General features: G+C 42.4%; 1 protein-coding gene across 2 annotated transcripts in view; it reads left to right on the plus strand.

Annotated features, from left to right (window-relative positions):
* FGFR2 (fibroblast growth factor receptor 2) overlaps positions 1–14,973 on the plus strand; it is an 86,864-nt gene that overhangs the window by 42,794 nt on the left and 29,097 nt on the right. Inside the window, exons 7-8 of one of the 2 annotated variants that reach the window (XM_050898661.1) lie at positions 11,139–11,329; positions 12,195–12,342. In XM_050898661.1, coding sequence (XP_050754618.1) covers positions 11,139–11,329; positions 12,195–12,342 — 339 coding nt within the window. Of the gene's footprint in view, positions 1–11,138; positions 11,330–12,194; positions 12,343–13,933; positions 14,079–14,973 lie in introns of both variants that reach the window. The other variant, XM_050898662.1, reaches the window with a different exon arrangement.

Genomic DNA, 14,973 nt, shown 5'->3' on the forward strand with positions numbered 1-14,973 from the left:
TATATATACCTTTAGGGATTTTTAATCACCATTGCAAATTAGGTGATCAAAACAGTTGCTCTTAAGTTGTTCATGTATTCTGCATTTACAAGTGAATATACATGCATTGGTTAGTGTTTATATCTGCAGCATTGTTTCTGCTATTAAATTGGATTATATGCATTACTGAGCAACATAATTTCATTTCAGCAGTTGGTTTCAAATGTACGTTTCCTTTGATATCTGTGCTAATGCACTGTCTAGAGTGTTTGTGAAACCCACCTATGTCTACATTAGAATGAATACTCCAACAAATGGCTTTTCCCCCTCACCTACTCTTCAGTGAAATTTTCTCAGAAAGCCGTTCTGGTACCTGCTGCTCAGCCAGAGGCTGGTGATGGTGCTCCCAGCTCTTGGCTTCGTAGGAGGCTGGGTGTTCGGAGTGTACGCTGAAAGGCAGGAAAACGTGGATGCAGAAGAGAGGTCAAGAACTGTAGAAAGTAACAGAAAAAACTTTCTTGTTTTGGAGCACAAAGTTGGTGTCCCAGCGTGGCTAGCCTAAGTGCTTGCTATGAACGCTGTTGCATCTTGCAAACTTTACCTGGATTTACCTGAATTACTAGAAATATAATGACAAACGTGTATAATCAGGGTCTTCCCAAGAGCAGTCGTCTTCAGCAGACTTCATCTGGTCCAGCGTTTAGAACAGGTTATGGATTCTGTGTTGCAGAAGTGAGTGTGATCCTGATGGAGGGACATCTGCCCCCCCGACATGGGACCACAAGATGGCAAACTTCATCACCAGGGAAGGCAGGCCCAAAGGCTGAGTGCGGTCCAACGTAGACATGTCTTGAGGCTGAGCCAGGATGGTCCAGCACAGAGCATTGAAACTCTGGGTGCTGGAGCTTCTCTTCTGCCCTGAGAGCCTGCGTACCGGGTATGGTCAGTGAGCTGGCTGGTCGGCCGTGTTTAGCAGGGGAGGCAGGGAGCTGGGGAAGGGAGAATACCGCAGTCTTTCTGATAGTTTCACACCTGCATTGCTCAATAGAGCAAGTGTGCTGTGTAAGAAAAGAGGGAGAAGTGTAGAAATATAAGAGGGCTTTTAAAGGTTTACATAATCTTTTCCATTTTACTTTAAAGGCAGAGCTGTTTTCAGGAAAGGAAATTTGGAGGATGAAAAATATGCAGTCAGGTCACAATAACAACAGCAATAATAACTCCCACTGTGGGCTTTATGGCATCACTGGGTGCACTGGTGAGTTAAACCCACGGCAGCTGGGAGAGGACATCATCCCTGTGGGAGAGATGCTATTTGCCAGGCATACGGTAAGCCTTTGGCAGAGCCTACTGGAGAGCCCAGTCCCATGATGCTGGACCCCAGCATTGTCTCTGGTTATTATAAAGTAGCTGAGTGCTGGGAGCTGTGCACAGTACAAAGGATGATATCTCTGTCTGTAAAAATTAATGCAGTCTCTGGAAACGGCCGGAACAATAAAATTTTACCACTTGTCTGTGAGAAGTCACAAGTTGTTTTTCATATTCTCTTGCAGCCTTTTTCTTTTAGGGTACACTGAAAAGAATTTCAATGAAATTTTCAGCTTCTCGTTCTGTTTCCCGTGTTTTTTCACACTGAAAGAAGGCCTCTTCCCCCTTTGTTCAGACATGTATGAAGCTTTTGCTTATGCATGCACTGTGTGAGGGATACTGCAAGTGAGCTCGAAGATTAGTGTTGTACAACTCTTGCTGCTATGACTTTTTCTGCTCCATGGGGCTGATGAAACCCACGCTGTGTCAGCCTGACAATAGGGCTTTGCTTTAAGGACAAACTGGTCTTAAAACCCTGTTGAGAATTTCACGTTTTAAAACAAGAGTGTTCATGTTGCCTGCCTTAGCCCTGGGCTTGCTGGATGTTCCCGACTCTTTTAACCCACGGATATACGTGTGACTTGAAAGGACAGCTTTTAACTAGTTCTGATTGTGGTGGTGGTTCTCCCCCCACTGTTTTCACTGACATCAACGGGCTTTGTATCAAGCCAAATAAGTCAGTCTTGCTTGCTTTCTTTTCCCTGGCTTGCTGCCATATGAGAAAGAGGTGTGCAGATGAACTTCTGCTGTAAAGGTGTTATGCGAAGACGGATTTTAGCTAACATGCACATAGGACAGCAAGCTGAAGCTATGCTGTAGAGCTATCCAAAGAGACAGATGGGATAACATCAGTGGGAGCTTTGCCTGCTGCAGAAACAGTGCTATTACTTCAAATCGGAGGTGAAGGTGGTGAAGCCAAGGACAGAGTTTGAATACACCTGATCAGTTTCTGTAAAGATTTTAAAAAGGCACTGCCTTTTACTCGACTGGCTTTGGTAAGTAGGAGGGCTTAGGTGGCACAAGGAAGTTGGATGGGGTGGCAAAGCCATTGCTGTGGGTAGCAAATGGGTCTGCTTCTGGTGTCTGTGACAAAATTTTAATCTTTAGAACTAAAATTCTTTAATAGTCAGTGTTCAAATGTTTAATTTAATAAGGAAGTATTCAGTGACCGCAGGGAATATATGGAGTCTGGTTCCCTGCTGTCTCACGTTATGCTGACTGCTGATACTGGTCCACAAACCAAAGCAGAGATGGACATTTGAGCCCAGTAGTTAGCAGTGATGAAGTGTGTGACACAGCGGCAGAAAGAAATGCCTCAAGTTTATATAAAAGGCTTCTAAATTTGAGGACAGAGGGAGTTTAGAAAGTGGTTATGGAGGTTAGCTCCTCACTCCCATCTGCATGAGCAGATCCCTGTGCTGCTCCAGGCCTTGCCGGGTTCACTTGTGAGGGCCAGGAGCTCCAGCTGCAGTGATCTCCCTTTGAGCTCTTGGCCACTGAGATGACTTCTTCAAGTAGTGTTGGGCCAATAGGAAATGCTATACATGGAGACTCCTGCTGTACAGGAACATTGAATAGTATGAACATTTGTTGGCTAATGCCTACTGATAAAAGATGCCAAAATTTGTAAGGCATGATTTCATCAGCACTGGTAATGCTGGTCTGATCCATAAGCTTTTCTGCCTGAAAGGCTCCTGTTCTTTATCAAGCGTTCTGGCCAGGGATGGTCTTTATCTCTTAGTGTTTAATGACAGTGATCTGTTATTCCTTGTAGCCTTAGAACAGCTTCTGATTTTGCAGAGTTTGGTAAGAGAGCATTGTCCCTAACTTGCTGTGGATGCTACCTCGGCATGTATAAATTACCCAGGAAGCGATGATTTGAGGGGTGTGTATGTATGTACACATAAATGGAACATGACAGTTCAGCAGCACTTCTGAATTGGCCATAAACAACATGCAGTGCTTCATATTATGCAGAAAGGAAACCAAACTGACGTGCAGCTGGTGGAAGCTGCTCAGCTCCTGGCTCACGTATATATAGTGTACGACATTAATTAGTAGAGGCATTTTGCCTACACCTGCTCAGTAGTTTCTGATCTTTTGAAAGAGCAGCCAGTACTCAACCTTACTCCTCCACGCCATGGAGCAAATGGTGGAGTTAGCAGTGTTTTCCTTCCAGCGTTTCATAGAACGCAGGCCCCCATAAGCGATTGCTTCTTGCTGGAGAAAGGAAGCGAAGGTTTGGCTTGGCCCGTGTGTAGAAAGCTACCTTGAAGGAGGAAATTCCTGTGGGGACTCTGACATCTCTTTGGTTAGACCTCTCCTATGCCGCTCCACCTAGGGGTATGGAGAGCAAGTGTGGTTTGAAATCGGGTCCTTTGTATGAACTTGGATAATGCTGGATTTATAGAGAAGTCTGAGTTGCAGTTCCTCATGCTTTGGCTGCTCCTGGAACTCTTCTCAAAAGAGCTCTCTAATTCAGAGAGCAATAATTAATCCAGCCTCTGAGTGCTTGTGACCCGAGGCCAGATTTGCAGCTCGTGTAGGTGCGATCTTTCATGAAGGACAGTGATACTTGTGTCTCTCCTGGCAGACTGGTTCCTTTGCTGCCAGCTAGGGCAGGATAGAAACTTGAAAGGTCTTCACTCACTGAACAGTGAGGGATTGATAAACATTTAATCTTTCTTTTAATGGTTGATATTTAGCCCAAATAGGTAGTGATCAGGGACTGATATCCTGTGGTTGGCCCAGTGGCTTTAGTAAATGCCCTCGCCCAGTGGTAGGTGTCCACACCACCAGAAAACATCATCAGAGCCAGCAATAATAGTACGTATGTGTACAGGCTCAACAGGGATGCCAAAAATTGAGCATAGAGACAGAGTGGCTTGCACAGGTAGGGAGAGTTGTTCTCTCAAACTATGGCTGAAATGGTCATTAGTGCCACTTCTGAGAAGAAAAGATATTTCAGCTTTGAGGTGGCATGGGGTGCACTGGCCTTGTGGGAAGCTGGAGCTATACTTGAGAGGTTTCACCTTCCTGTCAACTCCTGGCAGCGGTTAAGTCACCTGAGAAGTTGCCATATAACTGCATTTTCTGTTGGAGCAATTTCAGTAATCCTGTGGGTATAGTTTGGAAGAAGGCACGAGGAGGGGGCTCTGGGTGTCCCAGTGATGGGTGACGCCACTGGCTTCCCACTCCATGATGCTTGTCCATGGGTCATTTGGTGGCATGAGGGATATGTCAGGTGGATATGCATCTGTCTGTAAAGTATCTGCCAAGGCAACCCCAGACGTGACACGTTGTTGGATAGGAGAGGACACACGCAGTTAATTCAGGGACAGAGCCATGTAGCAACACGTTCCTCCATCAGCAGTGCTGCTCCCAGACCTTGGGGGCCTTCTGGGACCTCTGATGTTAGGTACATGGCTCAGTGGAAATGGTGGGAGAGTGCTGCGTACCGGCTGAAGAGGAAACACAGGGGAGAAATATTTCAGTCCAAACGTATGATGAAAAGGCTGTGATTGATTTTTTTTTTAATTTTTTTTTTTATTTTTTTTTTAAAGGCTGAAGAGTCAGTCTTGCAAGTTTGGGATGCTAAGCCAAGGCAAGAGGCTGTGATTACAGTCTGGCCTAAAATGCTGTAGGATGCTTTTGAGACCCATAATTTACAGGATAATTAGCATTTTCCAAAGCAACAGATGTTGCACAATTGGAAGGAAGGTGGTTGGGAATAGGCAGTGTTTTCACCGAACAGCGTCCAGACTGCTGCTGAAGACTTCCCAAGCTCGGAGTCAGGCAAAATAAGCAACTAGAGCTGAACGTGCTGTGCTGACCAGGGCAAGTGAAGAAGAGGGCATGGCAGGTCTGTATTTTCAGTTAAGCGGAGAGACAGCTGGAACTGCTTCATTTTTTATTCAGTGATGACTGAATACACAAAATCTCTACCAGGGGCTATCGATCCAGCAAGGTTACTGATGCACTGAGAGGCATCATTTGAGGGAGCCCGCTGTAACTTCACAGTGGCAGCCGTCAAGACAACTCCTTAGGAGTCAGTAACATTTCAAAACTGGTATTAAAGACTCCTATAAATGTATCTAATCAAAAACCGAGGAAAAGAATTAGATAACTTTTTTCTCCTTCCTCCCCCCCCTTAATTGAGGATCTCTCCATTGTCCCCAGAACTCATGTTTGGTCTTGCATTTGCTATTCAGCTTTTATTTTCCTAGCCTGCACTTGAATCACACATTTGCAAGGAGAGGAAACAAGCACATTCAAAAGGAGAAAATAAGAGTAGTTTTCAAATTTTTTTTTTTTTTTTTTTTGAAATGAATCCGATGCCTTATCCAAAGCCCATTGAATTCCATGTGAGTTTTTCCCCTGACTTCAATGGGCTTTGGTTCTGGCTTTTAGCTCCCATGAAAGGTCCTGAACTGTCTGTGCTAGGGTGACAAGGAGGCTTGGATAGACAATTACCAGAGCTCTTCTCAGCCCCTGGCACAGCCAGGTTGCTAAGGAGACTTGGCCTGGGGATGGGCCCCAGAGCTCGCCCCTTCCGGGGTTATTGTCTCCTCTCCCTGCCAAGGCACTCCAGTAGTGGCAGAGCCACTCGTTAGTCACAATACGCTCTACTTGGCCTCTGGCAGCAGCAAATCCTGCCCTACGTCTTCCCTCCGCTGGCCTGCTCGGCGAGCAGCCTCTCTTCCCGCAGTTTTTCCATCCCTGCACCCCCCCGCACTAGGACCGGCGTGGTGGGATCGCATCTTCTGGTCTCTGTTGGCTGTGAAACTTGGGGTTCGGCCTCTATCACCCACCTCCGTACCCCAGCGTCTTCCCCTCATGTGTATGCATCATGACTTTCCTGTCTCTGTCCTCTCTGATTTCCCTCTGTGTTGGCTGCAGCTGGTCAGCAAAAAAAATTGGAGGAGACAAAGCCAAGGGTGGGAGAGAGGTGAGGCCCTTCTGTAGGAACCACCTTGTCCAGGGGCTTAAACTTCTCAAAGAGCCAGTTCTCAGGACCTCCTTGTGAAGTGTGCAGGCTCCCGTAGTCATTTCCAAGATGGTCCTTCCAGTCGCTTCTCCCTCCATCATCTGTGGCAGGATGGGCTCCCACCCATCTCCAGGTGTCCTGCAGGGCTGGGAGCTTCCTGGGCAGCTCTTTCTCTTGTGCCAGTTTTTAGGAAACTTGGAATTTTCCAGCTTTCCTGGATTCTTTGCAGTTCTCTCTCTTGGAGGGAGGTATTCTGAAGTTTTAACATTAACAGGCTAAATGACAGTTTCTTCTAAGCCATTGGGCAAGTCTCTTTGTCAGTCGTCTCTTCAGATAGTGAGTCTGTTTGTCTATAGATAAGCAAGCAGAATTGCTCAAGCAATTCTGAGCAGAAATGTTCAAGACCTGGGCGCTTTTATGGTGGTGTAAAATTTAGATGCTTGTAGCCTTGAATGTGATATTCCTCATGTGAGCAATCATTTTCGCTCTGTCTTTTTGTCCTGGTTTTGACTGGGATAGAATTAATTTTCTTCTTAGTACCTGGTACAGTGCTGTGTTTTGGATTTAGTGTGAGAATAATGTTGGTAACACACTGATGTTTTAGTTGTCGCTAAGTAGCGCTTATCTTAAGCCAAGGACTTTTCAGTTCCCCATGCTCTGCCAGCAAGCGGGTGTGCAAGGAGCTGGGAGGGAGCACGGCCGGGACAGCTGACCCGAACTAGCCAAAGGGGTATTCCATACCATGGAACGTCATGCCCAGTATATAAACTGGGGGGAGTTGGCAGGGAGGGGCAGATCACTGCTGGGGCATTGGTCAGCGGGTGGTGAGCAATTGCATTGTGTATCACTTGTCTTTTCTTGGGTTTTATTTCTCTCTCTTTTTTGTGATATTCCTTTTCATCACTATTATTATTATATTTTTATTATTATTAGTTAGTATTTTATTTTAGTTATTAAACCATTCTTATCTCAACCCATGAGTTTTACTCCCCCCCCCCCCCCCCCCCCCCCCCCCAATACTCCTCCTCACCCCACTGGGAGAGGGGAGAGGTGAGTGGCTGCGTGGTGCTGAGTTGCCAGCTGGGATTAAACCATGATACTTTTGTAGATAATTGACTCCTCAAATGGGGATGATGTTGGTTTTGTATCGAAACTGCAAGTTGGAGAGAGCAAGCTGGTGTCTGTCTCTTAAGGTGGCATCCCGCATTGAGCATGCTTTCTCTTTAAAAAGTATTATAAAGTTAGACTTTGGGAAGAACTAGAATAAAAATGAAATGTAACATATGGGGTTTTATATGTAATTATCAGTTTGGCTCAGTTCCTTTCAGATCAATGTACCGAAAATGTTTTTCAATTTTAAAATTTTTTAAACATCCATTACATTTGCTTTTAAACATCTATCACATTTCAGTTGAACCAGGAAGGTCTGTTTGAGAAAGCAGGGCATATATATGAAAAAGCTTGTAGATCTGTATGTAGTTCACTAAGTAACTAATATTTATGGTAATAAAATTAGTATCTACTACTTTTTATGGTCCTTATGATGTACTGTTTAGTATGCTTGAAGATAGATAATCTATGGGGTGAATTGCTGCATTATAGCATATGCTGTTGACTTGTTTTTGAAACATGTTGTGTTAGCAGTGAGAGTGGAACACTGAAATTTCAGTGGTCAGGTAGCGAAGATTTTTTTTCTTGAGGTTCTGATTCAATTCAGTATTAATGAGCAAGGGGAATACTGAAATCAGTAGGTCTACAGAGCTATGAGATTGGTTGCTAACTTGTTTTATATGAAAATATTGTTTCTCTCAGTTAAATAACTAGAGATGCATATGGTCACTATAGTTTAGCGATGATCCTGATTATAATTATTAGGTTATGTAAGGCTAATGATAAACTTAGTGTCACCAGCCTTTAAGATTTTTTTTTTTTAAAGGCACCTTTGACTCTTTTGCTAGTCTTTAGTAAAAAAAGAACACGCTGTTTCCATCTAATATTAGTGTAGCCAGTTGTTTGAGTGATGATATCTGCTTATAAATGCACGGCTTGTATTTTAAATGCTAAATAGTGACGTGAGATTTATGAATATGGTTTTGACAGTACCTATGCTTAAGCAGAGTCCTTAGATGTGTGTGGTTTGCAGAGAAATAGGAAAGACAGGATAGCATCCTGAAGTGACTATTTCCAAGAAATAATACTGTACAGAATGATACTTGGTCATTTGTAATTAGTGGAAGTTTCTCCATATTTAGTTATTTTCCCCAATACTGAGTGTATTTCTTGTGGTCCTTGGACTCCAGGTTTTTCATGAAACCCTGCTGAATTTGCATCATGATGGTTATGTTCCTCTGTGCTGTTTGCCTGTGTGGGCATAGGAATACTCCCTTCTGCTGAAGTGGGGGAGCTGACAAACACTAATCATTGCTCCATATGTTGGAGGGCAACTAAAGTTTCTTATTAACACATTTACCCTTGGAGAAGAAATTTCACAAATGGCTGTACATATACACCTATACATATGCACGCATTTTATTTAATGTTTTTGAAGGAATTTGGGACCAAGAATGTAAGAACTCTGCTTTTACTTCTTTGCTTTGCCTCCTCTTTTTTGGTAGAGGAAATGTTTGACAGTCATCAATAAAAGATTAAATCATTGATGGCTATCAGGATAAACTAAACACATTTCGTGTGTTGATGCTGGCATAGTAGGAACTTTTCCAAGATGTTTCAGGCCTCGTTCTCTGGTTTGTTTAAGGGCAGAGAATAAGGTCACAAAGGAAATCAAACCCTGATGTGGAGAAATGAAACATGAGGCCTACTGACTTCTAAAAAACATTTTAAATAACATTCTTTAAGGTTTCATTTTATACTGAAGGCAGCTGTAATAAGTTTTGGGAGATGGTGTAAGGTTTCTATTAAAGAGAGATTTTTGCTTGCTGTTTTTGTACCCAAATGAAGGAGTGAGGGAGATGGAATTAGAGCTTATTTAGTATAAGGTGAGAAACTAAAAGTTCTCTTCAGAACTGTAAAATAGTAATTTATATGTTCTACTGTAATTTACAAATTAAAAAATATTAAACTGTTCCTAGATCTTTGAAAATGACACACATAGCCATGGAATAATTTAATAACTGCAACACAAATGTACTTCTGCCACAAGTAAAATAAGACTGCTGCTTTGTAGTATGCTGCCAGCGTAGCCTCAGTGAATAAATTCCCAATAGATGTTTGCTGCATGCCAAATATATTGGACTGTATAAAAGATCCCATTGTTCCACGGGCATCATTATTTGCTATTATACTCGCAATGTTTGCTTGTGAAACAGTTTATTGGAAACTAGTATGTTTAAGAAGGAACGCTTGATTGGAAATTCAGTTGATTTGGCTCGTAACCTCAAATCTTTTACAGTGTACAGCCTCTAAAAATAAATATTTAGGTCCTCTGTTTTTTACTTATCTTCAAAAGAATTCCTGGAGCAGAGGAGAACAGACAGCTTGGGCTGGGCAATGGGCGTTTCACTTCTAATTCATAGGTTGAAAGTATATGTAGGTCAGTATCAACTTTACATTCTCGTAAAAAGAAATGGACAGAATTAAGTTTGCATGAAGAAAGTGGCGAGTTCCCAGCTAGGCTGATGAAGCTGCAGCTCTCTGAAGGTTTTCTGGGGAGGGTGGCATTGTCCGTCCCATTCAATGGATAATAAAGCAATTTGGTAACCAGGGCTGTCATTTTGAGGACTTTTCATTCAAACATCACATAAGAGAAAGTTTTTATGCTTTGCCCGCTTGCCTTGTCCAGCAAAAAAGGCTGTTGGTGGCCCTGGGGGCTGGGGAGCTGGCTCATGCGCTGCCCACCACCCAGAAGATTTTAGCAGCTTTTAAATCAGGCTTAGTGAGGGTGATGGAAAGCTGTCTCAATGTCATAGCTGAGGGCGAGGCTCCCATCGATGCTTTTCCCCAAAGACTATGTATATTGCATCCACAAAATTGGGCTGGGAATGCTGGCTGCAGTGGCTCTCTGGGTACCCAGATGATACAGGGTGCACTTGGTATATTCAGTGATGTAAGCTTGACCAAGAACATTTGATAAACGCTTGAGCAAGTCCATAGATTAGAAGCTCTATTGGCTCACATTAAATACGCTGCAGTTTTTCAGAGAACTCTGTATTTCCCTGTGTCCTGCTCAGAATAAGAACGAACTGGTATTTCTGCTGCTGTGTCTGGGTGAAGTAGAGAGCAGCTATCGTGGTAGTACTGGTCAGAGTGTTTTGAAAAGTTTGAGCTGTCTGGTATGTGCGTCCTGCAAGAGGAGTTTCAGTGCTCAGGCTTCTGCTGCTAGTTTTGAGAAATTCCCTTTGGTTTATTTTAATACATTAATCAGTTTTTAAAATTAATCAATAATCTTTCTTCTTAATTTGTGGAGGTTTAGTCCAATCAGAGTGTTTTAAAACTTGGAGGTATTTATTACAGTAGCTCAAAAAAAAAAAAAAAAGGAAGATATTTTACTTAATTCTTATGGAGTTGAACTATGAAAAATGCTTAAAGTTTTTAAGCGTGGTTTCTCCCCTCCCCTCCAATAGCTATTCTTTATATTACAAGTGTAGTGCTCAAGTGATCTCCTTTGAACTGTAGTTTTTGTTATACGTTTTGGCTGCAGTGTTATTTCGGAGGAGTCAGCCAACAGGCTTACAGGGCTTTTTGGCTCGAGTTCACTTACAGTTTTCTTGGCAGCTCTGCTTATTTATGCATCTTTATTTCTCTCTCTCTCCCTCTCGCTCCTTCTCGCTTCCCCTCCCCACCCAAACAGAGCGATCACCGCACAGGCCCATCCTCCAAGCTGGCCTTCCAGCAAATGCCTCTGCAGTTGTTGGAGGTGACGTCGAGTTTGTCTGCAAAGTCTACAGTGATGCACAACCTCATATTCAGTGGATAAAACATGTAGAGAAGAATGGCAGTAAATACGGACCAGATGGACTGCCGTATCTTCAAGTTTTAAAGGTGAGGCTTTACAGATGCCGGCGATGGTGACGACTTCTTTAAAGCATTGAATTTATTTGATGTAAATCCAAGAATTTTGAGATCTGAACTTCTTTTGAAAATGGAAGTGTTTATGTTACAAGTGAAATAATGAGTTATATAAACATTTGATTGTCTAAATGCTAATCGTGCAGCTTATAGACACTGTTTTGCTCTTTTTTACTTCCGTGAAGTCCTTTATCTCTGAATGTTTCAGGTGTGACTTATTCAGAAAAAAAAGAAAACCCCCTTAAAGAACATCACTGATATTTATGTATGGGTAAAATGCATCCAAAACATACCTGGGACAATCTGCTCCATTTCTTTCGCATTTCTTCAGCCTCTCTATTTCAAAGTAACGTGACACCTGCTGCCAAAAGCTTGTTGGCAGGACTGGGTTTTCTGGATGCTGAGCCTGCAGAGATGTCCATTTTTCGCTGGCGTATCAGCGGTGTCATTCCTGCCAGCAGGCGTTTTGAGCAAGCCTGACCAAAGAAACTCCAGAGTTTTCCGAGCTGGGTGGCATTGCCAAAACTCAGCGCGTTGGCAAGCAGGACAGCCAGCTCTATACCATCTTGTTCCACGCAGGTGGTGTACCAGCCCAGGTGCTTTTTCCCCCCCAAATGCCACTGTTTTCTGACTCCTCATGTGATGCTTCGGATTTAAAAAAAACCCAAACAACAACAACAAACCCAAACAAGCCCCAAACCCTTAATGTTTTGACGCTGAAACCTGTATGAAGTGGAAGGCATATTCTTATGACGTGTTGGTGGTGGGACCGTAGACAGATTGGTGTCCGTTTTGGGCAGCAGTGACATTGTTCTCCTGTGTTATTGGTCTATTCTAGCATTCGGGGATAAATAGTTCCAATGCTGAAGTGCTGACACTGTACAATGTGACAGAGGCGGACGCTGGAGAATATATTTGTAAGGTCTCCAATTATATAGGGGAGGCCAACCAGTCTGCCTGGCTCTCTGTTCTGCCAAGTATTCAAGGTAACAATGTTTTTTAAAGCAAGCTGGATGTAGAAGCTGGAAAAAATGGTGCTTTGGGAGACTGCAGGCAGCTTGTAGGATAACTCTTTGGCCTTGTGGTATATGTGTAATCCTCCTTTGGTGATGCAACTGGTATTACACCAGCAGCCATGGAAAAATTCCCACAATATTCTGTGTGTACCATAAGCACTGGTTTCTGATGCTGATCTTTATTCTCTCTTGTGTTTGGTGTCTTTGTGTCTGTGTGTTTACGTCCAGTTTTGTTGTTAATTCTGCATACTTTGCAGTTCACATATAGGGTACTTGTTGAATAATGTAATTATGACCTAATTAGTGCATATTTATATATACACATATGTGTGTTTATATATATATGAAATGTTGACATAAGTACCCACTGAAGCGTAAGTCAGGTCAGTTTAGTCACTTATAACTTCCCACGTCACCTGTGACTGTACAGGGTGGGAGGGTTTTCCAGTTGTTATTCATCCGTTGTTAACTGAGTAATAACCCATCAATAACAGTAAAGACTGGCAACAATGTGACTAAACTTACAACTGAATTTACTTTAAAATGGTCTGGTAAAAATGTGTTTATTCCCTCATCATGTATTCCAAAGTAACATTTTGGAATGGAACAGAGACAAAAAGCAGCAAACAATTTCTCTAAATCTCCATCATAGAGACCTTGACACTGATGCCCTCCTGCGCCCATCTTGGGACAGCTGGCAAGTTCCAGGTCTAAGATATACTCTATATGAGTTTGGATAATCACTGATACACTGATTGCTTTGGTGCATAATGACTTGTCAAACCAGAGATTTAGCAAGTGTGGAAGGAGACCAGAAAAAAACAAACTTCCAGAATTTTTCTTCAGTCTCTTAAGATTTAGAAAAATATATTTTATTTCTATATCCTGGTTCTTGAACCTTTGGGGTCCAGTTTTTCTCCACATCTGAGAGCCACAACTGATCTTTTTTGAACAAGAGCTGAGATACCTTCCACTGTGCTTCTAAGCAAACCACCAAATGTTACCAGACTTCACATTAAAACTAGATTTGGCAACGCTGCACAATGTACAATATTTAAGCGTAGTGCAGTGAATGGTGCAAGGACCATAGACTGCTTAAGACAGCTACTAAGTTGTGTCTTTTGGAGCAGAATTTGCCTTTTTTTTTTTTATCCTTTCAGAGTCTATAGTAAATTCTTTCCTCTGAAACAGGTCACTACATGTGAAGGATTCTGCATTCTGTCCTACTTTGTTTTCTCTTTGTTTTTCTTTCAACTTTCTTTTATTAAAAAAGAAGGGAAAAAAAAAAGCTTTGTGGGGTAATTTTTCCATGTCATTTGATTGCATGCATGTTTAGGTGGTGAGTTTAGGTCTGGTGAAGGGTGTTGATTACTTTCTGAGGTGAGCTGGGACCTGTTGGTAAACGCCTTTTGGATGAGGGATTGTGGATGGGGAAGGAGCTTTGCATCTCTACACCTCTGCCTTTACAAAGTGCAAAGCCCTGTGGCTCCATCTCCCTATCCACAAGAATTCTCTCAGTGTCTAGCTTTTTCTCTTGCTTCCCTCTTTTGTTTTTTTTTAGGCTGCCGGTGTTAACACCACGGACAAAGAAATTGAGGTTCTCTATATACGGAATGTAACTTTTGAGGATGCTGGGGAGTATACATGCTTGGCGGGTAATTCTATTGGGATATCCTTTCACACTGCATGGTTGACAGTTCTGCCAGGTATACACTGCTCTCTTTCTGTGGTTTTTCCTCTTTTTTTTTTCCCCTTGTTGATTGCTGCAGAATTAGCACGGCTTCTGTCTCAGAAAAGGACTTTTACAATGATTTTTTTAAACACAGTTGTCTCAAGCCAATGAATTGTTTTGTCACATATTTGCAACTCCAAAAACCTAACAAGAAAAAAAAAGGGGGGGGAATGACTATTGCACTTAATTGAAATATTTTTACATCTGTTAAATGTTCATCAGAAATGCTAAGGAACTGCATTTCCTTAGCACTTCAGTGAGATAACTGAAAATCAGCACATTAATCATTGTAAACTTTTTCAAGAGGAGGAAATTCAAAGTTTCTTATGAAGCTTTGGGACTAATTTGGCCACAGTCATGTACTGGTTCATTAAAATACCTGAGCTATTCAGTGTGCTTAAATTGTCTTTTACCTATCATCCAGATCTTTTATGGAAATTCTAATTTTAACGCCAATGGATTGTGTACAGAAGCAGTGCCTTCCATATCTTGGGCATTGGCTCCGTGCATCTTTAAACATTGCATGCTCTAAGAAAACAAGTAGTCATTTGCTTTTACTGCAAAGCATGTCTTGCTGTTCTGGGGTTGATGATGTTTCTGTCCTTAAAAGAAACAAACATCAATGTGCTTTATTGCCTGAAAATTGTTATCAGCTGTTAGAAGATGTAACCGTAGTTGGTTTTGACACTAGTCAAAGTTTCTCGTTTATAACTGTTGGCAGCTGCCTTAGGAGTTCCTTTGAAAAAACACGAACCACCTGAGGTTTGCTGGGTCATCTTGTGCTTACCATTTATTAATTGTTAATCCCAAGTAAAAGGTACAAAACCTGCATGTGCGTATTGCTGAGGTTCATATTACGGGAATGAAAT

This window comes from Gymnogyps californianus, chromosome 6 (genome assembly GCF_018139145.2).
Source record: "Gymnogyps californianus isolate 813 chromosome 6, ASM1813914v2, whole genome shotgun sequence".
Taxonomy (NCBI): domain Eukaryota; kingdom Metazoa; phylum Chordata; class Aves; order Accipitriformes; family Cathartidae; genus Gymnogyps; species Gymnogyps californianus.